This window comes from Calonectris borealis, chromosome W (assembly GCF_964195595.1).
Source record: "Calonectris borealis chromosome W, bCalBor7.hap1.2, whole genome shotgun sequence".
Lineage (NCBI taxonomy): Eukaryota > Metazoa > Chordata > Aves > Procellariiformes > Procellariidae > Calonectris > Calonectris borealis.
Genome location: NC_134351.1, coordinates 54778966 through 54805338, shown reverse-complemented (window position 1 = coordinate 54805338; position 26373 = coordinate 54778966). Strand labels below are relative to the sequence as shown.

The 26373-nt window shown below is 47.8% G+C and overlaps 1 protein-coding gene and 1 long non-coding RNA gene across 2 annotated transcripts in view; both read left to right on the top strand.

Moving 5' to 3' along the window:
* LOC142074698 (creatine kinase S-type, mitochondrial-like) overlaps nt 1-8237 on the top strand; it is a 31466-nt gene extending 23229 nt beyond the window's left edge. Inside the window, exon 9 of the mRNA XM_075135494.1 lies at nt 8118-8237. Coding sequence (XP_074991595.1) covers nt 8118-8237 — 120 coding nt within the window. The remainder of the gene's footprint in view (nt 1-8117) is intronic.
* Nucleotides 1-26373, top strand: part of LOC142074860 (uncharacterized) — a 602395-nt gene that overhangs the window by 396938 nt on the left and 179084 nt on the right. The gene's annotated exons all lie outside the window — the stretch shown is intronic.

Here is a 26373-nt window from a genome sequence, read left to right as displayed (position 1 = left end):
GAAGAGCCGCCCACTGTAGGAGAAGATCAGGTTCGAGACCATGTAAGGAACCTGAAGGTGCACAAGTCCATGGGACCTGATGAGATCCATCCGCGGGTCCTGAGGGAACTGGCGGATGAAGCTGCTAAGCCACTATCCATCGTATTTGAGAAGTCGTGGCAGTCAGCTGAAGTCCCCGCTGACTGGAAAAGGGGAAACAGAACCCCCATTTTCAAAATGGGAAAAAAGGAAGACCCGGGGAACTACAGGCCAGTCAGCCTCACCTCTGTGCCTGGGAAGTTCATGGAACAGATCCTCGTGGAAGCTATGCTAAGGCACATGGAGGACAGGGAGGTGATTCGAGACAGCCAGCATGGCTTCACCAAGGGCAAGTCCTGCCTGACCAACCTAGTGGCCTTCTATGATGGAGTGATTACATCAGTGGACATGGGAAGGGCTACAGATGTCGTCTATCTGGACCTCTGTGAGGCCTTTGACACGGTGCCCCACAACATCCTTCTCTCTAAACTGGAGAGGTATGGATTTGATGGGTGGACTGTCCGGTGGATGAGGAATTGGTTGGATGGACGCATCCAGAGGGTAGTGGTGGTCAACGGCTCAATGTCCAGATGGAGATCGGTGACGAGTGGTGTCCCTCAGGGGTCCGTATTGGGACCAGTCCTGTTTAATATCTTCATCAATGACATAGACAGAGGGATCGAGTGCACCCTCAGCAAGTTTGCAGACGACACCAAGCTGAGTGGTGCGGTTGACACGCCTGAGGGACGGGATGCCATCCAGAGGGACCTGGACAAGCTCGAGAAGTGGGCCCGTGTGAACCTCCTGAGGTTCAACAAGGCCAAGTGCAGGGTCCTGCATCTGGGTCGGGGCAACCCCCGGTATCAATACAGGCTGGGGGATGAAGGCATTGAGAGCAGCCCTGCCGAGAAGGACTTGGGGGTACTGGTGGACAAAAGGCTGGTCATGAGCCGGCAATGTGCGCTCGCAGCCCAGAAGGCCAACCGTATCCTGGGCTGCATCAAAAGAAGCATGGCCAGCAGCTCGAGGGAGGGGATTCTGCCCCTCTACTCTGCTCTGGTGAGACCCCCCCTGCAGTACTGCGTCCAGCTCTGGAGCCCTCAGCAGAGGAAAGACATGGACCTGTTGGAGTGGGTCCAGAGGAGGCCATGAAAATGATCAGGAGGATGGAACACCTCTCCTATGAGGACAGGCTGAGAGAGTTGGGGTTATTCAACCTGGAGAAGAGAAGGCTCCGGGGAGACCTTATAGCAGCCTTCCAGTACTTAAAGGGGGCTTATAAGAAAGATGGGGACAGACTTTTTAGCAGGGCCTATTGCAACAGGACAAGGGGGAATGGTTTTAAACTAAAAGAGGGTAGATACAGAATAGCTATAAGGAAGAAATTTTTTACGATGAGGGTGGTGAAACACTGGCACAGGTTGCCCAGAGAGGTGGTAGATGCCCCATCCCCGGAAAAATTCAAGGTCAGGTTGGACGGGGCTCTGAGCAACCTGATCTAGTTGAAGATGTTCCTGCCCATGGCAGGGGGGTTGGACTAGATGACCTTTAAAGGTCCCTTCCAACCCAAACTATTCTATTATTCTATGAAAAGTTACTACTGTGTATGCAGTGTTTGCCAAATATGACAATGAAAAAAAAAACCCTGAGCAAGTTTCATAAATGTGACTTGTTTATACCATGTGCTGAGGCTTTTTATTGAAAGTGTGCAGGTACTGGAAACATTTGGCTGTGGTAACAGAACTCCCTTAGGACGATGTTTCTCAGCATCACAGCACAAACTCTTATACCTGAATACCTGCTGGAGTACACAGCTATGAGCTAGGTGTCCAGGTTCTCTCTACAGTGCTGGACATGAGATAGGTATCTACGAATGGGGTTCACTGAAGTTGTACACTGGGAACAGAGCTAGGTACTGTACATTGGGCAGGTACCTGCCATACACAGTGCAAAACGCTGAGGAAAGAAGCAGGATTTGAGGACTAACCCACTCAGGGAATCAGGCACTGAAATCAAGACTGAATTAACATGCAGTTTTCCTTTTAGGATTCACAGTCATGCACTTTCTCTCCTGTATTGGGTCTGGCTGGGATGGAGTTAACTTTCCCCATAGCAGCCCTGGTAGTGCTGTGCTTTGTAGTTGTAGCTAGAAGGGTGTTGATAACGCACCAATGTGTTGGCTACTGCTGAGCAGTGCTCCCACAGCATGGAGGCTGTCTCTCCAACCCCCCCACCCCCAAAGGCCAGTAGGCTGGGGGTGGGCAAGAGGTTGGGAGGGGACATAGCCAGGACAGCTGACCCAAAGTGACCAAAGGGATATTCCATACCATATGACGTCGTGCTCAGCAATAAAAGCTGAGAGAAAGGAGGGGGGGGGCATTCGTTATTAAGGCGTTTGTCTTCCGAAGCAACCGCTACGCGTACTGAGGCCCTACTTCCCAGGAAGTGGCTGGACATTGCCTGCTGTTGGGAAGTAGAGAATAATTTTTTTTTGTTTCCTTTGCTTCCACGCATGGCCTTTGCTTTTCTTTATTAAACTTCCTTTATCTCGACCCATGAGTTTTTCATCTTATTTTCTCCCCCCTTGTCCTGCCGAGAAGGGGGAGTGATTGAGCAGCTTGGTGGGCACCTGGCAGCCAGCCAAGGTCAACCCACCACATCTATAGTTAGACAGCAGGACTAGGCCAGTCCTTTCACACCAAAATAATGAAGGAGGATGAGTTAGTGCCATCTTACCATGTCCAATGTCACACTAAGCACAGGATGCAAGAGAGATGGGTTTAAATCAGTCCTCTGCCTTCTGTAGAGCAGAGATTTGAATTGTCGTGTCTGAGCCCTCTCTGTTGGGCTCTAGGCTAAGATGCAATGGGTTAGTCTCAGACACTTCTTTTGAAGCTATTTCAGTTTGAATGCATATTCACTGAGCCAGAAAGAGAGTGGAAATGACCCTACAGTCTGGTGGTGTCCCCTTAGTGTTGGGTGACAGATGGTGAAGTTGCTCTCCTGGAAGACTTGGGTCCCAGACCTCTTTCCAGTTTAATATTTAAGTATTTTATAAAGCAGAACAGCTCCAAAGAGCAAATCTACAGGTGAATGGGGAAAAAAACAGCAGTGTGAAACAGAATCATAGAATCATAGAATAGAATCATAGAATCATTAAGGTTGGAAAAGACCTCTAAGATCATCGAGTCCAACCATCAACCCAACACTACCATGCCCACTAAACCATGTCCCTAAGCACCTCATCTACACGTCTTTTAAATACTTCCAGGGATGGTGACTCCACCACTTCCCTGGGCAGCCTGTTCCAAGGCCTGACCACTCTTTCAGTAAAGAAATTTCTCCTAATGTCCAGTCTAAACCTCCCCTGGCGCAACTTGAGGCCATTTCCTCTCGTCCTATCGCTAGTTACTTGGGAGAAGAGACCAACACCCACCTCGCTACAACCTCCTTTCAGGTAGTTGTAGAGAGCGATAAGGTCTCCCCTCAGCCTCCTCTTCTCCAGGCTAAACAGTCCCAGTTCCCTCAGCCGCTCCTCATCAGACTTGCGCTCCAGGCCCTTCACCAGCTTCGTTGCCCTCCTCTGGACACGCTCCAGCACCTCCATGTCCTTCTTGGAGTGAGGGGCCCAGAACTGAACACAGTATTCGAGGTGCGGCCTCACTAGTGCCGAGTACAGGGGCACGATCACCTCCCTGCTCCTGCTGGCCACACTATTTCTGATACAGGCCAGGATGCCATTGGCCTTCTTGGCCACCTGGGCACACTGCCGGCTCATGTTCAGCCGGCTGTCAACCAGCACCCCCAGGTCCTTTTCCTCTGGGCAGCTTTCCAGCCACTCCTCCCCAAGCCTGTAGCGTTGCCTGGGGTTGTTGTGGCCGAAGTGCGGGACCCGGCACTTGGCCTTGTTGAACCTCATACAGTTGGCCTCGGCCCATCGATCCAGCCTGTCCAGGTCCCTCTGCAGAGCCTTCCTATCCTCCAGCAGATCAACACTCCTGCCCAGCTTGGTGTCGTCTGCAAACTTACTGAGGGAGCACTCGATCCCCTCATCCAGATCATTGATAAAGATATTGAACAGGACCGGCCCCAAAACTGAGCCCTGGGGAACACCGCTCGTGACCGGCCGCCAACTGGATTTAACTCCGTTCACCACAACTCTCTGGGCTCGGCCGTCCAGCCAGTTTTTTACCCAGCGAAGAGCGTACCTGTCTAAGCCGTGAGCCACCAGCTTCTCTAGGAGAATGCTGTGGGAGACAGTGTCAAAGGCTTTACTGAAGTCCAGGTAGACCCCATCCACAGCCTTTCCCTCATCCACCAGGCGGGTCACCTGGTCATAGAAGGAGATCAGGTTGGTCAAGCAGGACCTGCCTTCCATGAACCCGTGCTGGCTGGGCCTGATCCCCCGGTTGTCCCAGACATGGCTTGTGAGCGCCCTCAAAAGTTGTAGCCCACTTCCATTAGCTCTACCTGAGCCAATTTATATACTAAATCCTGTAGCACAGCTATACAACTTCCTTTTCCTCACTGAGATCAGGGTTGTGTTCATCCTTGGACATGTCAAGAACAACTGAGATAAAAATTAACCTTGCAAGACCCTGTAAGCCCAGTGATTCGAGCACTTTTCTAGTAGATAGGAAATATAGGTTCAAATCTTCTGTCAAACATGTCTTTCACTTCCCACGTGAGTGTTCTAACCTCTCAGTTATGGTCAGTTGGGCAGGTCCTAGTGGGATAGATGTCTCCTGAGGACTCTTACTCCACTGAACTCTACTAACAACACAAAATGAGGTTTGGTCTCAGATGCCAACCTGCTTGTATGGGGCAGGATTTGAAAGGCTGCCTGCCTGCATAGCACTAAAATTTTAATTACCTTGGGGACTGCTGCAAGTTAAAACTCCATTGCAAAATGGAGTGTACTGTCAAGGTATATTTATATAGACCAGCATAGCACTGAGAGGCTTTAGCAGCCTAGGTATGTATGCAGTTTGGTCCTATTATACAAATAGAACCCTGGGCTAATGCACTCAGACTGCAACTAGATTAAAACTGGTTCACATCCATCCAGTTTGATTCCCTTTTTTGCTCACCCTGCATTTTCTGCCTATGGGACAGAGCAAATTCAAGTCTTTTGTCCTTTCTTATTTGGACATCATCTTAAATGTCTTCACAGCCAAGGTGTATTTGGACAGGGGTTTGGAGAATTTAAATTCTGAATTTTGATGTCTATGCTGGCAAGTAGGTAGCTAACTTCCTTTGCATCTAGCCCTAAATATATAGGCATTTATTAATATCTGAAACATCACCATGTGTGCTTTATACTAAAATAACACTAATAATATAAAAAGGATTACATGGCATGATTAATTAATGAGTTCTACTGACAGATGACTTGAACCTATAAATTTTGCTTATATGAAGACCTCCACTGAAGTCAGTGGTGCTTCATATAGTGAGGATTCAAAGAATTAAGCCAATAGATAAGATATAATTCCCTACCTTGTAGATTTTTAAATCTAAATAGGACAAGACAAACTCAAAGAGATAGAAATGTTTATTATTGGACATATTTTTTCAGTATATAATAAAATAAATTCCATTATGTGGTAAATGTGTTTACATAACTGAATTGTATTCCTAAAGGTGCAAGATAAAATTGTTTGCATTTTTCCTTTGTTTCAGTTACTGGTCAATGAAAACTTAATATGAAATTATTTTTCTCCTGGAGGTTGCAAATTCAGACCTCTGATTTCCCAACACAGCTGGTCTGTAAAAGACAGTAAAATAAACTGCTAAGCCACTGAATGCTTTATAGTAAAAACAAATCCCTTGAAAATAAGCCACTGTCACAATAAGGAGACAATGGGATTTAGTCTTTGCGTTAAGTTTTAACAAACCAGTCATTAAAGATTGCTAATGAACCATTTCATGAAGATTAAGAAAAATCAGTAATATAGCTTGCTGGCTACTGTGAAGCTAACAATGCCATGGGGTCTGGAGTCCTAGCATGTCACTGCCTGTGGAGGAATTATGCTGGGGACAAGATATCTTGTATTCTTCAGTAATTTTGAAAAAGATTACAAAGATACCACTATGCTATGCAATATAGAATTGCAAATTTTGATGCTGTTCTGCGTCTGAATCCAATCCTACCAGTGCCAGTGTACATCAAGAGCACGTCAGCTGAAAAACGAAGGAATTATAGATGATATAAAGCCAGCATGAGTTTAGGATGAGTCCCTCTGCCTGAAAAATGTGGTTCCTGGGCTTAATAAAACATATCAGCAATGCCAACACTCCTGTCAGAATGAGTAGGACATCTTTCCCTACATAAAGGCACCTGATGAATTATCATCGTAGGGAATGAGCAACTCATGATCATCTGCAGAGGAATGTATGGTGCTGCAGGTGGAGTGAGCCATGCCTTTGAAGAAGTATAAGACTCTGATGAGCTCTTTCAGCCAGTCAAACAGCTGTGGCCAAAAGTCTAGTCCTGCCATCCTACCAATTCCCAGTCATGTGAAAGAACCCCCGCTTCCCTCCTACCCCATGCATCCAGCAGCATTCAGGGCTCATGGTACCACTGGATTGGGGAAATGAGTGTGTCTCTTCCCCTCCTTGCACCCCCATTCCAATTAGTTTTCAGCTGACTGTGCTCACATAAATTCTCCTGCGAGCACAAGGGAGGTACAGGCTTGGGAACTGGAAACACACAGCAAGGAAGGTGAGACTGCCTCTCTTGGCAGCTGCAAGTGACCATTAAAGAGCAGCTGAGCTGGCCTTCTGCTGAAAGTCCAGAAAACACGGGGGTTAAGCACTTTTTCCTCTTCAGAATTTGTATGGACTCAAGAGGGTGTTACAATTACGACTATTCCTGAAGCTGCAGCTGGAAACGCGGCTCTTGGGGGATTCCTTCCAGCGTTTGCCAGGAAAGGAGCATATACCTTCCTGGTGACAGTGGAATGTCAGCAAGCAGAGCAAGGGCCAGTTTGTGCTCTAGGGCCATTGAGAGCTGTGCTGGCAATCTGGAAAGACTGGTACAGAAAATGAGAGGGGTTAAATGCCAAACAGGGCCTATGATTAAGGTTCAGTGAACACAGGACAGCAGAGTAAAAAATGCAGAAGGGCAAAAAAGATGCAGTAGTAAGAAATTGTGAAGGAATGCTGAGGGAGAAACTTCTGTATCAGAACCCTGGGATTCACAGCTATGCTGCAACTCCTTTTACAAGAGGTAGATTAGGCAGGTGCATATGTGGAGCCCAAACAAAGACTGTAGTAAATTGAAAAAGGAATATAAAGACATTCCATGTAGTCTGGTATTTGATACAGGCAAGAATGTGCAGCTGAACGTGTCACAGTGTCAAGTTCTTTAGAAAGTTCAAAAAGTCACTTTATTTTTGTTCTGGCTGATAATATTTATAATCCTCAAACCCCCAAAAGAGAAGTTTTGTCTGCTGAAGAAGTGTCAGAGTCTTTAGTTGTACTTAAGCATGATTGATGGCATCTTTGTTCACTCTTTTTTTGCCTATGATCTTCAGATAGTTAATATTAATTGCCAGAGTGTCAGGATGACATTTTTCTGGTTGTTATAATTTTGATTTAAGCCTGGAGAGAGAAAGGAACAAGGAAGGACTGCTTTTGCTTAAATTCTTTTGTATATGTAGCATTCTGAGGGCTCCTGTACAGGGGGCTGTTTTGTTTTTTTAACCGTAAACTGAACAGATTACTGATCCTTTTCTTTTTGGCTTTCTTGTCTTTTTGTAGTAAATGTTTACATATTCTATATCTAATCTCAAATATTCATGGGTTTTAATTGTTATGCCCAAGGATGCAGTCTTCAGTAAGCCTGTCAGAAGGCCAAACTCAGCACGAACAGAAGAAGGGGTAGGGAAAAGGGAATTACTATGGGCTTCCACTGGACCAGTGCATGACCCATACTCCCTGTGCCACAGCATATGTGATCTCTATGCCAAGGTCTCTATGGCCATCCTTGGGTCTGGCTTTACTTGCTGTCTTTGCCGTACAAGCCAATTTTTTCCTTACTCTATTAACAGCGTTGCCTAAATCTTTTATTATTATTGTTTTTCTTGTCGTTGTAGGTAGAACTAGTTCAGATTGTCATTGATGGGGTAAACTATCTAGTTGACTGTGAGAAGAAACTGGAAAGAGGTCAAGACATTAAAGTACCACCACCGTTACCTCAGTTTGGCAGGAAGTGATCTTGCAGCTGATGACTGTTAATGATGGTAAATATGGCTGCCATTTTGACAGAAAGGCACCTCTGTATATCTCTGTATAAATACCTTGTGTAATAAAACATTGCCTGATACCTAATGTCTCTCTAGATGCTTGGTTGCACTGACAGAAACTAGTCTTAGTGCAGCTTTAGTAGGACAACCACTTTGTGGGGACTGCTTCCCTTCTCCCTTTGTCATCTCAGCAAGCTTTACCTAGGCTTTGAACCTTCCTTTCTTGGCTGGTGATAAGGAAAGTATTACTTGAATAATGCAAAAAGCACAAATCCTTAATTCTAGCCTGTATGTGCACTTATAGCCATATTTACGCAGTCTTCTATGAGCACCTGATTTTTATTCACAGAAGCACTTCTCTCAAGTGACTGTCCAGACAGCCAAAATCTGTCAGTCTGACGGGCAGGTGCTGCAAAGCGCTCATTACTTTTTCAGCATTCAACACCATGGTAAGTTCAATAGTTAACTAGAGTAGGCAGCTGCAAATGGCTTCAGTCTCTGAAGTCCACCACTTGACCTGTCATCTGGAACTCATTGGTGTCTCTGTATGGGAGCTGTCTCTTCTCTGTCCAGGACTGGTTTGCAGACAAACTTCTTTACCATGTCATCCCAAACCCTCAGACTTCCTTAGCCCTGGAGAGTTCACCAGGTCACTTCTCAGGTGTTTTCCTCAGGCACCACCTCTGGCCTGTGGCCTTAGGCTGCAGCAAGCTGGACCAAAAATCAGCAGTAACAAATATCAGTTTGCTGATATTCTGTATCCAACAGAAACCTGCCCAGCATGGCCTATTCCAGTCTTTTCCTGCAGCTTTCAGGTCCCAGGTAATGGAGACCAGGCTCCAGCACTAGTCATCCAAGTGCCTAGGATATATTGCCACGCTGAGTAAAATCTCAGTGCTCACCGCTATTCCGTGTGGTGAACAGCTTGGAAAAATAGCAGACAGTTACAGTCCCTTTGCTTCTCTTTTGCATATTGAAACATATTCAGTGTTGCACAGTAACCTTTCAAAACACCAGTTTTTCTCCGAAGAAAAAAATCAAAACATGCTCTGGCGAATGTGCTGTCTGTGTTGCTGTTGAGGTGTGTGGTGGTGCATTCCCCCGCTTCTCCTGGGCCGCTCGTTGATCTCAGAAATTCCCATGAAACCTCGGCTTTGGTGTACTGAGTCTGACGGTTGAGCGCTCCTTGAACATATCAGAAACTCTGCATGGCTGAGGCTGGGAATGTACTCCCACTGCCTGGCCCAGGCGCCATCTTATCTGAGTTGTAGCTCAGTTGTAACAACACTGAAACCTTCAGAATTTTAGTCACTACCGCCTTGGACTGTGGCCAGGATGGAAATTTACTGATGACTAAAGTCAATCATCTTGCGACCCTATAAACAGCGGTCTCAAGTGAGACCCTTTGAGCTCTCCTGGACCGCAGTGGGTTGCGCCCAGAATCTCCCTCTGAGATGAATGCTCCTCAGAGTTTGCAAACTCTCGAGTCTGCGATATTCAGAGGACCGTTGGCGGCTGACACGGGACCTGGGCTGCAATACTCCTTGAGGCTCAACCCTTCGCCCGTTGAGAAATGTCAAGACATTTTACATGAGTGTCATGGTTTAACCTAGCAGGCAGCCAAATACCACGCAGCAGCTCACTCACTTGTATTCAGCGAAATACTCACTGTCCTGGTTTCAGCTGGGATAGAGTTAAATTTCTTCCTAGTGCTGTGTTTTGGATTTAGTATGAGAAGAATGTTGATAACACACTGATGTTTTCAGTTGTTGCTAAGTACCTTCTTCTGCTGTGTTGCCCCACACGATGATGTCATCAATGTATTGCAGATGTTCAGGAGCCTCACCCTGTTCCAGTGCGGTGTGGATCAGTCCATGGCAAATGGTAGGGCTGTGTTTCCACCCCGGGGGCAGTCGGTTCCAGGTGTACTGGACGCCCCTCCAAGTGAAAGCAAACTGTGGCCTGCACTCTGCCGCCAAAGGGATGGAAAAGAAGGCATTAGCGATGTCACTTGTGGCGTACCACTTGGCTGCCTTTGACTCCAGTTCGTATTGGAGTTCTAGCATGTCCGGCACGGCAGCACTCAGTGGCGGCGTGACATCATTCAGGCCACGGTAGTCTACTGTTAGTCTCCACTCTCCATTGGACTGTCGCACTGGCCATATGGGACTGTTAAAGGGTGAGCGAGTCTTGCTGATCACTCCTTGGCTCTCCAGTCGACGAATCAGCTCATGGATGGGAATCCGGGAGTCTCGGTTGGTGCGATATTGCCGCCGGTGCACTGTTGTGGTAGCAATTGGTGCCTGCTGTTCTTCAACCCTCAGCAACCCCACAACAGAAGGGTCCTCCGAGAGACCGGGCAAGGTGGACAGCTGTTTAATTCCCTCCGTCTCCAGGGCAGCTATACAAAAAGCCCACCGGTACCCTTTTGGGTCCTGGAAATACCCTCTCCTGAGGTAGTCTATGCCAAGGATGCACGGAGCCTCTGGGCCAGTCACAATGGGGTGCTTCTGCCACTCATTCCCGGTTAGGCTCCCTTCGGCCTCCAATACAGTTAACTCTTGGGATCCCCCTGTCACTCCAGAAATACAAATGGGTTCTGCCCCTTCATAGCTTGATGGCATCAGGGTACACTGGTGTCTACGAGAGCCTTATACTCCTGTGGCTCTGATGTGCCAGGCCATCGAATCCACACAGTCCAGTAAACCCGGTTGTCCCTTTCCTCCACCTGGCCGGAGGCAGGGCCCCTCAAGTCCTGGTCATAGTATCCGCTTCTCACTTCTTGCAAACGCGAGTTAAGAATTCCTTCATTACAATCCAAAGTAAGATCAGCCCTTCTACTCTGTCTGGGGAACTGTTCACTGGAAACTGGACCATCGTGAGACAGGTTTTTCCTGAAAAGTGGAGCAGCATTTTTCCTGGGAGAACCCCCTTGTGTCATTGTTTTTCCTTGCAACTCACGTACACGTGCCTCTAGGGTCAAGGTAGGTTTTCCATCCCACTGCCTCGTGTCCTCTCCGTGGTCACGCAGGTAAAACCACAGGGTGCCCCGGGGTGTGTACTTTCTATATCCTCTCTCTTGAGCAGAAAAACGCTGACTCCTAATGGCTGAGATACTGGTCCGTACAGGTGGAGAATAGGACATATCCTCTTTGAATTTCTGGAACTCCTGGGATGGTTTCTCCACAGCCGAGACAAGGGAGGAGGAGACAGTTTCTTCAAAATCCCGGATTCTGCCAACTACGTCATCCACCATTGGTGCTTCTTCCTCTGCCCAGGACAGTACTGCCAACGAACTGGCATGCGACGCTGGTGCGCTCCGTACCAACTTCCACCACATGGGTCGCGTGCACTGGACGTCATCTGGATCTTTGGGCATTTGGTCGTTGTCCAGGTCACTATAAACCACCTCCAGCACGCCTAGTTCTCTCAGGTACTGGATACCTCTCTCCATAGTGGTCCATTTGCCTGGGCGATATATAACATCTTCCTTGAAGGGATACCTTTCCTTCACGCCTGACAGCAGTCGCCTCCAGAGGCTGAGGACCTGTGTCCCTTGTCCAATCACTTTGTCAATGCCCCCTTCCGTAGCAAGGGATCCCAGCTGCTTGGCTTCCCTACCCGCTAATTCCAGGCTACTGGCCCCATTATCCCAGCATCGGAGCAGCCGGGTAACAATATGCTCGCCTGGACGACGGCTGAAATCTTTCTGCATATCTCACAACTCACCCAGGGATAGGGATCAGGTGGTTTCCGTCTTGAGTTCTCCCTCTTCCTCCTGCCCTCCTCGTGATGGCCCTGCTTTTCCATCATCCCTTTCTAAACGACCTGACCTCAGCTTCCAAGATTTCTTCTTCTGTACAGGGGCGACGGATACCAGCAAGGGTTGGTCCTCTGGTTCAGCTGGAGTACCTGTTGCTGGGGTTTGGGTAGCTGCAGTGCCTGTCGCGGGGGTTGGAGTAACTGCAGTGCCTGTCACCGGGGTTTGAGTAGCCACCGTGTCTGATGCCAGGGTTGACCTCTGGACAGTAGTCCTGAATAGTTGTTTAACCCTAAACAAGGCCTGAACCACATTCAGAAGACATAGCAATATGATCATGCTTGTTTGAACATCCCAAGGATATTCAAAATTCTCAGGGAATATTGTGGACGTCTTCATGAAGAGGATAGAAGAAAAAGGAGTTTCTGAAGATATGGAAGGGAAGATGAACAAGTGGGGGAAAGAGTCCCATCCTGTCTCCCCCCTAAATTGGCTCTCTGAGGAGAAGAGGTAAAAAGTGTAATTATTAATAGTTTCCGAGAGATAGCTCCTGAAGCACAGGGATGACGGCAGTGCAGAGTACAGTCTCCTGACCAATAATTTTATCATGCCATAAGCCAGTGTCACACAGTATAGCAAAGCAATGACCTTAATCCATCTCCCAGAGATGACCAACCCCACATACAAACTGATAATCAGCAGTATAGACAGCCAGTAAGGTGCTACAGACCAAAACTCCCAGAACAGATCCAACAACTCTGAGAGCAAATAAACCAACATTGTGACCAGCGACTACTAAACTGATATAATGAATGCTTATAACAAATTTGTTTTAACCCGTTCGGGTCAGATGTGTCATTATCTCAACCCTTCGAGCCCCACATTGGGCGCCAAAAAGGACTGTCGTGGTTTAACCTGGCAGGCAGCCAAATACCATGCAGCCGCTCACCCCAGTGGGACGGGGAGAGAATCGGAAGGGTAAGAGTGAGAAAAACTCGTGGGTTGAGATAAAGACAGTTTAATAGAACAGAAAAGGGAAAATAATAATGATAATGATAGAATATACAAAATGAATGATGCACAATGCAATTGCTCACCACCCGTGCTGACCAATAACCAAGTAGCGATCGGTACTTCCTGGATCACGCCTACCATTCATATACTGAGCATGACGTCACATGCCTCTGCTTGGTAGGGCATGGAAGCTGTCCTTGACAAGGTATTTAGCAACAACTGAAAACATCAGTGTGTTATCAACATCCTTCTCATACTAAATCCAAAACACAGCACTAGGAAGAAATTTAACCCTATCCCAGCCAAAACCAGGACAGAGGTGCTGGAGCATGTCCAGAGAAGGGCAACGAAGCTGGTGAAGGGCCTGGAGCACAAGTCTGATGAGGAGCGGCTGAGGGAACTGGGACTGTTTAGCCTGGAGAAGAGGAGGCTGAGGGGAGACCTCATCGACTACCTGAAGGGAGGTTGTAGCGAGGTGGGTGTTGGTCTCTTCTCCCAAGTAACTAGCGATAGGACGAGAGGAAATGGCCTCAAGTTGCGCCAAGGGAGGTTTAGATTGGACATTAGGAGAAATTTCTTCACCAAAAGGGTTGTCAAGCCTTGGAACAGGCTGCCCAGGGAAGTGGTTGAGTCACCATCCCTGGAGGTATTTAAAAGACGTGTAGACGTGGTGCTTAGGGACATGGTTTAGTGGTGGACTTGGCAGTGCTAGGTTAATGGTTGGACTCGATGATCTTAAAGGTCTTTTCTAGCCTAAACAATTCTATGATTCTATGATTCTATGCCCTGGTGGAATTCACAGTCTTGAGGGATATGGGACAGGTGAAGAGTAGAGTCAGGACCCTGAATTTTAGGAGAACGATCTTTCAGTTCTTTAAGGAATTAGTGGGTGGGACCCCCTGGGAAACTGCCCTCAGGGATAAAGGAGCAGAAGGGAGCTGGAAGCACATTAAGGACATCTTTCTCAGAGCGCAAGAGCTCTCGATTCCCACATGTAAGAAATCAGGCAAGGAAGGCAGGAGACCAGCATGGCTGGGTAAGGACCTCCTGGTTGAACTAAAGTGTAAAAAGGAAATGCACAGGTAGTGGAAACAGGGATGTGTATCCTGGGAAGAATATAGGGATGCTGCCTGGATGTGTAGGGATGGGATCAGGAAAGCTAAGGCACAGCTGGAGCTGAATTTGACAAGAAATGTGAAGAATCATACGAAGGGCTTCTACAGGTGCGTTGGTTAGAAAAGGAATATTAAAGAAAATGTACCCCCCCACCCCATGATAAATAAGACAGGAGATCTAGTGACAAGCAACATGGAGAAGGCTGAGGTATTCAACACATTTTTTGCCTCAGTTTTTGATGGTAATCTCTCTTCCCACATCTCTCAAGCACCTGAACCTCAAGTGTGACCGGAACCCCCTGCTCCCGATCCCTGGTAATATGGTTAGCATAACTAATGCCATTTGATCCTAGCTTTCTCAGAAGCTTACTAGAAATGGGAGATGTTTTTCAAGAGACTTAGCAATAAGACCATTTCTCTGGCATGATCTGACATTCACCCCTAAGGGCAAAATGTCACCATGACTGCTAGAGAACTGTGGACAACTTGGCATGTTTTAGTTCTAATTAATGGTGGAAGAAGCCAGGGATAGGGGAGAGTAGGATTTTTAATGGACAAAAGCATGTCTGAATGCTGTATCTGGCACTTCAGGTACATATACACAGTGAAACCCTGCCATGTTAGAGATCTCTGAATAAATACATGCATAGCCCTGCAGAGGAACTAGCTGAGGTTCTGAAAGCAGCATGAACACATTAGCTCAGGGCTGCACGTGGTCTGCTTAGCCCAGCTACTCAGTCCTGGTGCATGGCTACAGTGATGAAGTTACATTGCACAAGGTGCGGGAATGAGCTCCAAGTACTAGTTTGGGGATTACTGGACTGCATGCCCTAGACGTATCCGTACCTACAGTAGCAATGGGCACCTTGGCAGTGTCCTTTGCCTGCCCTTCTAGATGTGAAACGTGTTCTGCTGATACTCTTAAGGGATAAGTGGCTGCTGCCTCCAGCAGCTCCGGGCCCAGAAATTCCTCCTGCCCAGATGCTGGTGCCCAGCATGGTGCACCCGGGGGCCTCCATCCCGGGCTGATGGATGTGGCTCCTGCTTTCCTGTTTGCAGGTTCAACCAGTAGTGAAGCTGAGCATGTATCCCAGAGAGACACACACACACAGAGACACACAAACACACACAGGACACTGACACGGCCAGCTAAGCAGACTGCCATGGACAAGGCACTGCCTTCAACAGCACCTACATATAGAACTCACATAAAACCTAAATATAGACAGCCAAGTCCCCTTCCTCCTCTTGGGCTGGTAAGGATAGAAGTTCACTAGTGAAAGCACACATGCCTCTACTCTCTAGATTTACAAACACATGCACAACCCTCAAGTATCCGTCCGATACCCCTGCCCAGATCCTGAGCCCTCTTACCTGCTCCATGGGTCTCCTACTCACTGGCTAGTCCAGTTTGGTGCTTGCTAGCAAACAGATGCATGCACTCACACACTTGTCTCACAGTCACTCCACACTCACAGATCCCCCTGAATACCAGCACAGACCCTCTGCCCGCCTGATACCTCGGCCTAGACCTGGGGCCTCCTACTGGCCAGCTAGTCCATCTTGAAGCTTGCTAGTGAATTAGAAAAGCACACACCCATGCACACCTGGTTTGGGGAAGATAAAAGCACTCACCCCACCCCCACCCCCCAGCAGCCAGCACCAGGCACACAGGCTGTAACCTGCGGTCCCACTCCAGCCGCACATGCTGAGCCCCTCACTCTCTTCACTAACACCAGTCCCCCCAGTAGCTGTGCCCAGGACACACACCGGTCCTGCCTCAGTGACTGGAACTGAGACCCCCACTCATTCCAGTTAATGGCACCACAGGCCCGGGGCACCTACACCCCCAATCTGACTCCAGTTGCTGGCCCCATATCCACTCACACAGGTCTCACCAGTAGCTGGCACTTAGTTCTTGCAGCACTCACACACAGGACAGAGTGCAAGATTACACAGAGAGATAGTTAAGAGAAGATTTAATGAGAAGATAGGACAGACTGCAGTGATAAGGCGCAGGGCTGGGTCAGACAAGCAGATGTTTTGCACACAACTGGCCCCTTTTATACCCCTTTCTGTTTGTTCCCCCCTTTGTTCCTCCCTGATCCCCTTCCCCTGCACATTCCTTCATCATTTTGTATAGTTCCACCCTCCCACCTCTTCCCCCATGCCCTGCAATATCCTGGACCCTCAGGTTTGCATCCTTATCAGTTGCAAAGTCCCCATTTGCCTGCAGTTTCTTGATTTTTAATTGATTTCCTCAATTAGTGTGACTTCTGGTTGTTGTCTCTGTTATTGTTTGTTTGTCAGGTCTGTGCCTCTGGATGTTTTGTTTATTGCCTCCCCCTTTTCCTTATCCCATTTTGACAAGGTCCTTGATCAGATAATCTTACTGAAATAAATGTTCTCACCTTCCACATACCCTGATCAATTAGTGTGACTGACCAGGTTTGGTTCTTGCTACTGGCTCCCTTATCATGTGTTGGTCAGGTTTGTATCTCTATATTTTGTTCCTTGCTTCCCCCCTTTCTTTTTATCCCCTTTTGCATTGAAAAGGTCCTTGACCAGATACCCTTAAGGGAGCTGTGGTGGGTTGACCTTGGCTGGATGCCAGGTGCCCACCAAGCTGCTCTATCACTCCCCCTCCTCAGCAGGACAGGGGAAGAAAAAAAAATATGACAAAAGGCTCATGGGTCAAGATAAGGACAGGGAGATTGCTCACCAGTTACCGTCAGGGGCAAAACAGATTGGACTTGGGGAAATTAATTTAAATTTATTGCCAATCAAAGGTCAGAGTAGCATAATGAGAATTAAAAACAAATCTTAAAACACCTTCCCCCCACCACTTCCTTCTTCCCAGGCTCAACTTCACTCCTGATTTCTCTACCTCCTTCCCCCAAGTGGCGCAGGGGGACAGGGAATGGGGGTTGCAGTCAGTTCATCACACGTCTCTGCCGCTCCTTCCTCCTCACGCTCTTCCCCTGCTCCAGCGTGGGGTCCCTACCACAGGAGACAGTCCTTCACAAACTTCAATGTGAGTCCTTCCCACGGGCTGCAGTTCTTCTCAAACTGTTCCAGCATGAGTCCTTTCCACAGGGTGCAGTCCTTCAGGAACGGACTGCTCCGGCATGGGTCCCCCGTGGGGTCACAGGTCCTGCCAGAAGACCTGCTCCAGTGTGGGCTCCTCTCCACAGGGTCACAGGTCCTGCCAGGAGCCTGCTCCATCACGGGCTCTCCATGGGGTCACAGCTTCCTTCAGGGCACATCCACCTGCTCTGGTGTGGGGTCCTCCACAGGCTGCAGGTGGATATCTGCTCCACCGTGGACCTCCATGGGCTGCAGGGGGACAGCCTGCCTCACCATGGTCTTCTCCACGGGCTGCAGGGGAATCTCTGCTCCGGCGCCTGGAGCACCTCCTCGCCCTCCTTCTTCCCTGACCTTGGTGTCTGCAGAGTTGTTTCTCTCACATATTCTCACTCCTCTCTCCCGCTGTTGTTCCTCTGCAGTTTTTTTTTTTCCTTCTTAAATATGTTATCACACAGGCGCTACCACCATCGCTGATGATTGGCTCAGCTTTGACCGGCAGCGGGTCTGTCTTGGAGCTGGGTAGAACTGGCTCTTTCCGACATGGGGGCAGCTTCTGGTGTATTCTCACAGAAGCCACCCCTGTAGCCCCCCCCACTACCAAAACCTTGCCATGAAAATCCAATACATGAGCAGATACTCTCTTCTTTTACATACCCTTACAGATACTACTCCCAGCTTGTCGCGAATGAGTGGTTTAGAGGCTGCTCAAAGAATCACTGTCGAAGGTGTAAGCAGAAAGTGATTTTAATAGAAATTTATGAAAGCGCGACTTAGCAGAGTTCAATGGCAAGGTTCACTCTATCACTTACTACATGGATGAAGCATACAAAGGAAAAGAGCATGGGAAGCTGAAAAGTCCTTGACCAGTGTAAGCACTACTTAGCAACAACTAAAACATCAGCCTGTTATCAACCTTATTCTCATACTAAATCCAAAACACAGCACTAGGAAGAAATTTAACTCTATCCCAGCCGAAACCAGGATATTGTGTTAGAATTGAGTTGGAATGATTTATACAGAGGCCAAGAACGAAAAGGTTAAGGGAGACCCTCCCATTGAGTCACAAGGTTCAGAGTAGACCCGGCTAGATCTACCCCTAGTCCCAGACTTGGTCAACAGTATATGTCTAAGGGATTATATGTGTTTAGCAGCAGTCTAAGGTTCATTCACAACCTTAAGATACATCATAAGACTTTAGCAGACTATATTTGCTAGCAGATACTTCCGTCAATTCACACACACACGCACACGGGTGAAAAGATAGATAAATATACAAAGATATACCTGTTAAAAATCCCCCTCGTATTCAGTGAAATACTCACTGTCCTGGTTTCGGCTGGGATAGAGTTAAATTTCTTCCTAGTGCTGTGTTTTGGATTTAGTATGAGAAGAATGTTGATAACACACTGATGTTTTCAGTTGTTGCTAAGTACCCTATGGTCAAGGACATTCAGCTTCCATGCTCTGCCAAACGCATGAGAGGCTGGGAGGGAGCATAGCGGGGACAGCTGGCCCAGCTGGCCAATGGGGTATTCCATACCATGTGATGTCATGCTCACTATATAAATAAGAGGCATGATCCAGGAAGTAGCGATCGCTACTTGGTTATTGGTCAGCGTGGGTGGTGAGCAATTGCATTGTGCATCACTCATTTTGTATATTTTATCATTATCATTATTATTTTCCCTTTTCTGTTCTATTAAACTGTCTTTATCTCAACCCAAGAGTTTTTCTCACTCTTACCCTTCCGATTCTCTTCCCGTCCCACTGGGGGGGCGGGGGGAGTGAGTGAGCGGCTGCGTGGTATTTGGCTGCCTGCCAGGTTAAACCACGACACAAGCTGAGGCAGAAATGTCTCTTTCACAGATTGCTAAGTTATATGGTGTACTTCATGTATCTTGGGGGAGGAAAAGAAAATTCACTGTTCCCTTCCCACAGCTGATCACTATGACTTTTACTTGGCTAAAGGGACTATGCTAAAGGTAGGATGACTGACAATTTCTTTTAACCTCTGTTCTTGAAGTGGCGGGAACACAAGCAGGGCATGCTAGTACCCAGCTTGCCCACCTTCTGAACTCAGCCTTCCCTTCAGAATGGTGATGCAGTTTTCCTTGTGGTGGTAGTCTGATGGTCAGTGAGCCTAACAACCATCATTGAATAAAACAACCTGTAGTTTCATACTTGTTGCTTCGTTCCATCTTGCACTCTAAACCACTTGTCAAGCTTCTGCAACTAACTACTGCTCTGTTGTTGTCATATGAGAAGGAATAACAGGCTTCAGACTTAAATCACAAGGTAGGTCTCCATGAGAATTTCAGTTTAAGAGCAACAGCTGTTTTCAGGCAATCAAGCAAAGCATGTACTTGCATGGGACTGGTAAAGTATAAGCTTCCCTCTTATTCCTGTTCTCTGCTTCAGTGATTGCTGAGGAAAATGAGGTACTGAAAAGTTTGCACTACACTCTGTAAAACAGTAGCACAGATTAGCAATCCTCAGTAACTGTTGGACAAAACTATTTGTCAAATGCACTGACTAATAAATATTCCAAGTGATTTCACAAAGGTATGTGTAGTTAGAATGCTAATTGAAAAACCATTGTAAAAGGTGCTGCATGTAAACATGCTTTGTATTCACAGGCAAACTTAAAAGTTAGGCAAATTATTAAAGTTTAAGCAAAGCTTGTGCTACCAGAAACTTCTTGAATCTCCTTGTCTTAGAAGCTGGATAGAGCTTGGTATATAATACTTAGGCTATGGAAAAAGACTCCCCCCACTACACACTTAAAGACCTGTGGCTGCATCCACAAAGAGGCCTAGCTTTTGCAGTGCTTAGCTGTCGTGGTTTAACCCCAGCCAGCAACTAAACACCAAGCAGCCGCTCGCTCACCCCCCTCCTCCGGTGGGATGGGGGAGAGAATCGGGAGGGCACAAGTAGGAAAACTCCCGGGTTGAGATAAAAACAGTTTAATAATTGAAATAAAACTAAGTAGAACAGTAAGAATAACGAGAACAACAACAATAACAGAATACACAAAGCAGGCAATGCACAACGCAACCGCTCACCGACCGTCGACCACGTGTCCCGAACGGGGGGAGCGAGCCCCCCCACACACCTGGTTTTTATACTGAGCAGATGTCACATGGTATAGAATACCCCATTGGCCAGCTGGGTCCACCACCCCGGCTGTGCTCCCCCCTCCCTGGTGCAAGCATCACCCAGCAACAGCCAAAGCATCAATGGGCCATCGACGCTCCTTTCACACCAAACCCAAAACACAGCACACTCCCAAGCTACTGGGAAGAAAGTTAACCCTGTCCCAGCCAGAACCAGGACAATATCCACCCCTTATTCTATACCATCTACATCATGCCCAGGTCTCACATTTTCCAATACATTCCAACTAGTCATCACAACTTTTCCTGCCTTTTTATATACACACACACAGAGAAATCATTCCCTAAGTCCATGGGCCATCCCTCTAAAATGTCCGTTGAGTTCATTTAGTCCATGACTTCGGGTTCTATCTGTCATAACAGTGTTTCAGGGTGGGAGAGATGGTGTGTGGTGTTAGGCTGTTGCATGTGGAGGCCAGTTCTGGGTGCTCGTCCGGTTCTATCATCATTGCACTTTGCTCAGTTTCATCGGAGTTCATTCTACATTAATGTGGGTGATTCTTACTATAATACTGTTAATACGGCATATGGTAACCATAGAAGTGATGACATACAGCATTATATAGTAACTAACATCATACAATTCAGTTCATTGGCTATTATCTAGCCATCCGGTGGTTACTTCCACCATGGTGAGCACATAGCGCTTGCCGTGGTGGGTTTGTGGGAGTGTGATACAATCAGTCTGCCAAGCGTCCCCATATTTCTATTTCAACCATCGCCCTCCATACCAAAGAGGCTTTACTCGTTTGGCTTGCTTGATTGCAGCGCATGTTTCACATTCATGGATAACCTGTGCAATAGCGTCCATGGTCAAGTCCACCCCTCAATCTCGAGCCCATCTGTATGTTGCATCTCTTCCTTGAGGGCCTGAGGCGTCATGGGCCCACCAAGCTATAAATAATTCACCCTTATGTTGCCAGTCCAGATCCACCTGAGCCACTTCAATCTTAGCAGCCTGGTCCACCTGCTGGTTGTTTTGGTGTTCTTCAGTGGCCTGACTCTTGGGTCTGTGAGCATCTACGTGATGTACTTTTACAGCCAGGTTCTCTACCCAGGCAGCAATATCTTGCCACAGTGCGGTGGCCCAGATGGGTTTACCTCTGCACTGCCAGTTGTTCTGCTTCCACTGCTGCAACCACCCCCACGGGGCATTTGCCACCATCCATGAGTCAGTATAGAGATAAAGGACTGGCCATTTTCCTCATTCGGCAATGTCCAAGGCCAGCTGGATGGCTTTCACCTCTGCAAACTGGCTCGACTCACCTTCTCCTTCAGCAGTTTCTGCGACTTCTCGTATAGGACTCCATACAGCAGCTTTCCACCTCCGATGCTTTCCCACAAGGCGACAGGACCCATCAGTGAAAAGGGCATATGGCTTCTCATTTTCTGGTAGTTTGTTATACAGTGGGGCCTCTTCAGCACGCGTCACCTCCTCCTCTGGGGATATTCCAAAATCTTTGCCTTCTGGCCAGTTCGTGATCACTTCCAAGATTCCTGGGCGACTGGGGTTTCCTATTCGGGCCCGTTGTGTGATCAGTGCGACCCACTTACTCCACGTAGCATCGGTTGCATGGTGTGTAGAGGGGACCCTCCCTTTGAACATCCAGCCCAGCACCGGCAGTCGGGGTGCCAGGAGGAGCTGGGCTTCAGTACCAACCACTTCCGAAGCAGCTCGAACCCCTTCATATGCTGCCAATATCTCCTTCTCAGTTGGAGTGTAGCGGGCCTCGGATCCTCTGTATCCCCGACTCCAGAACCCTAAGGGTCGACCTCGAGTCTCCCCTGGTGCTTTCTGCCAGAGGCTCCAGGTAGGGCCGTTCTCCCCGGCTGCGGTGTAGAGCACATTCTTCACATCTTGTCCTGCCCGGACTGCCGCAAGGGCTACTGCCTGAACTATCTCCCATTTCATTTGTTCAAAGGCTTGTTGTTGCTCAGGGCCCCATTTGAAACCGTTCTTCTTCCGGGTCACGTGATAGAGGGGGCTTACAATCAGGCTATAATCTGGAATATGCAGTCTCCAAAAGCCCACAATGCCTAAGAAAGCTTGTGTTTCCCTTTTGCTGGTTGGTGGGGACATGGCTGTTATTTTGTTGATCACATCCATTGGGATCTGACGACGTCCATCTTGCCATTTTATTCCTAAAAACTGGATCTCCTGTGCAGGTCCCTTGACCTTACTTTGTTTTATGGCAAAACCAGCCTTCAGAAGGTTTTGAATTATTTTCTTCCCTTTCTCAAAAACTTCTTCTGCTGTGTTGCCCCACACGATGATGCCATCAATGTATTGCAGGTGTTCCGGAGCCTCACCCTGTTCCAGTGCGGTGTGGATCAGTCCATGGCAAATGGTAGGGCTGTGTTTCCACCCCTGGGGCAGTCGGTTCCAGGTGTACTGGACGCCCCTCCAAGTGAAAGCAAACTGTGGCCTGCACTCCGCCGCCAAAGGGATGGAGAAGAACGCCTTAGCGATGTCACTTGTGGCGTGCCACTTGGCTGCCTTTGACTCCAGTTCATATTGGAGTTCTAGCATGTCCGGCACGGCAGCACTCAATGGCGGCGTGACTTCGTTCAGGCCACGGTAGTCCACTGTTAGTCTCCACTCTCCATTGGACTGTCGCACTGGCCATATGGGACTGTTGAAGGGTGAGCGAGTCTTGCTGATCACTCCTTGGCTCTCCAGTCGACGAATCAGCTCATGGATGGGAATCCGGGAGTCTCGGTTGGTGCGATATTGCTGCCGGTGCACTGTTGTGGTAGCAATTGGTACCTGTTCTTCTTTGACCTTCAACAACCCCACAACAGAAGGGTCCTCCGAGAGACCGGGCAAGGTGGACAGCTGTTTAATTCCCTCCGTCTCCAGGGCAGCTATACCAAAAGCCCACCGGTACCCTTTTGGGTCCTGGAAATACCCTCTCCTGAGGTAGTCTATGCCAAGGATGCCCGGAGCCTCTGGGCCAGTCACAATGGGGTGCTTCTGCCACTCATTCCCGGTCAGGCTCACTTCGGCCTCCAATACAGTTAACTCTTGGGATCCCCCTGTCACTCCAGAAATACAAATGGGTTCTGCCCCTTTATAGCTTGATGGCATCAGGGTGCACTGTGCACCGGTGTCTACGAGAGCCTTATACTCCTGTGGCTCTGATGTGCCAGGCCATCGACTCCACACAGTCCAGTAAACCCGGTTGTCCCTTTCCTCCACCTGGCTGGAGGCAGGGCCCCTCTAGTCCTGGTCATCATATTCGCTATCCACTTCTTGTAAGTATGAATCGGCAGTCCCTTTATTAAGGTCGGAAGTGGAATCAGCCCTTCTACTCTGTCTGAGGAACTGCTCACTGGAGACTGGAGCAGCAGTTTTCCTGGGAGAACCCCCTTGTGTGATATTTTTTCCTTGCAAATCACGTACCCGTGCCTCTAGGGTCAAGGTAGGTTTTCCATCCTACTGACTCATGTCCTCTCCGTGGTCACGCAGGTAAAACCACAGGGTGCCCCGGGGTGTGTACCCACGATGTCTCCTCTCTTGAGCAGAGGGACGCTTGCTCCTAATGGCTGAGATACTGGCCCGTGCAGGTGGGGAGTAGGACATAGCCTCTTTGAGTTGCTCGACCTCCTGAGACAGTTTCTCCACAGCAGAGACACAGGCCCGTAGGGAGGAAGAGAGACTTTCTTCATATTGCCGGAGTTGGCCAGCCAGTTCATCCACTGTTTGTTCCTCTCCATCTCTCCAGGTCATTACTGCCAATGAGTTTGCATGTGATGCTGGTGCGCTCCGTACAAACTTCCACCACGTGGGTCAGGTGCACGTGACTTCATCTGGGTCTTTGTGTAACTGCTCGTTGTTCAGGTCATCATAAATCACCTCCAGCATGGCTAATTCCCTCAGGTACTGGATAGCTCTCTCCATGGTGGTCCACTTGCCTGGGTGGCATATAACATCTTCCTTGAAGGGATACCTTTCCTTCATGCCTGACAGGAGACGCCTCCAGAGGCTGAGGACTTGTACCCCTTGTCCAATCGCTTTGTCAATGCCCCCTTCCCTAGAAAGGGATCCCAGCTGCTTGGCTTCCTTCCCCTCTAATTCCGGGCTACTGGCCCCATTATCCCAGCATCGAAGCAGCCAGGTGACAATGTGCTCGCCTGCACAACGGCTGAAGTCTTTTCGCATATCTCGCAGCTCACCCAGGGATAGGGATCGGGTGGTTACCATCTCATTTACGGGTTCTGCCTCCTCCTGTTCTTGTGATGGCCCTGGTTCATTTTCATCCCTTACTAAACGAGCTGATTTTCTTGTTTATTTTCTTTTTTGTATAGGGGTGACTGATACCGGCATGGGTTGGTTCTCTGTCGCAGGGGGCGGAGTAGCTGCCGTGCCTGCCGTGGGGGGTGGGGTAGCCACAGGGCCTGTTGCTTTGTCATTTCCTTCCTCTTGGGGGTTCTGAGTGGTGTTAAACAGGGCTCGGTAGGCATGGGCCAGGCCCCAGCACATTGCAGTGATTTGTGTCTCCCTAGAATGGCCAGGGTGACAGCATACTTCTTCCAAATATTCTACTAATTTTTCAGGGTTCTGCACTTGTTCAGGGGTGAAGTTCCAGAACACTGGGGGTGCCCACCGTCCTAGGCATTTGCCCATGCTATCCCACTCGCCCTGCCACTCGTAACTATCCAGCCTTGGGGCAGATCTCTGGATGACATTCTTAAATTGCTTACTAACCTTGGATAAAACCACAACAATATTCCCAAGGAGTACCAATATATGTATCTTAACTACCCAGGAATGTTCAAGATACTGACAAGTTATTTTAACGAAGGAGAAGACATCATAGAGGAAGGTAGCGAGGGTGCCATTCTCTATTTCCTCCATAAAAAAACTCTCAGAGGAAAAGGTATAATTGCTAATGGTCTCCATGAGGTGGTACCTGAAATACAGTAACGGCTTCATTACGAATCCCAAATACCAAATAACCCCCAATGCCAGCGTTTTAGTAACAAATCTCCCAGGCAAAACATCATTAATGACTGCAGAGCACAGCAGACTACAAAACCCAACTCCAATTTTTAACAGGTACAGTAAAAACAGGAGCATGGTGCAGAACAAATTAATATGTTAACAGATATAAATTCCTTAATATGCTCTAAATAATCTGTCGTTATCTCAACCCTTCGCTGCCCCACGTTGGGCGCCAAAAAGGACTGTCGTGGTTTAACCCCAGCCATCAAATAAACCCCATGCAGCCGCTCGCTCACCCCCCTCCTCCGGTGGGATGGGGGAGAGAATCGGGAGGGCACAAGTAGGAAAACTCCCGGGTTGAGATAAAAACAGTTTAATAATTGAAATAAACCCTCTGATAAAAATGAGGATACAATGAATAACTGACAAAGCTTCTCCTTCAAGAGAGTATTCACCTAGTCAAACTGTTATCACATCAACTGAATTTATATCAACTCTCACTAATCATTATTCTACACCATAAAAGTCAAATTAAAAAACATCTTTAACAGCAATTCTGAAATCCATTCCAATTCAAATATACTTTATAAGAGGTTATTTTTCTTAAAATATGAATTTTGAAGATCCCAATTTCTTCATTTCTCACTTTGACTGCTGTGACATCAGCATCCCACAGGGCGCAAACATGAAGAAGTCTACAGCTTTGCCTTACTTCTTATACAGAGCATTCACAGTATATCCAGCTAAAGTTACATATAACCTACTCAAGTCAACCCTTGCAATGTACATATGTTTAGGCATGGAATTTTGTTCCAGCTCTCTCTTTTGACAGTCCAGGGCAACCCTACTTTTAAAACAGGTTTAAGACAAATTAAATTTTATTGTTAAGGGAAAAACCCCATCCATACTTTGACTAATGAATCTTTAATGTCAACTTCTTACAGCAATTTATTCTTAATTAGGTATAAAAGTGTCAGCATCCCAAAAAATATTTGTATCAGGAAAGGTTAGT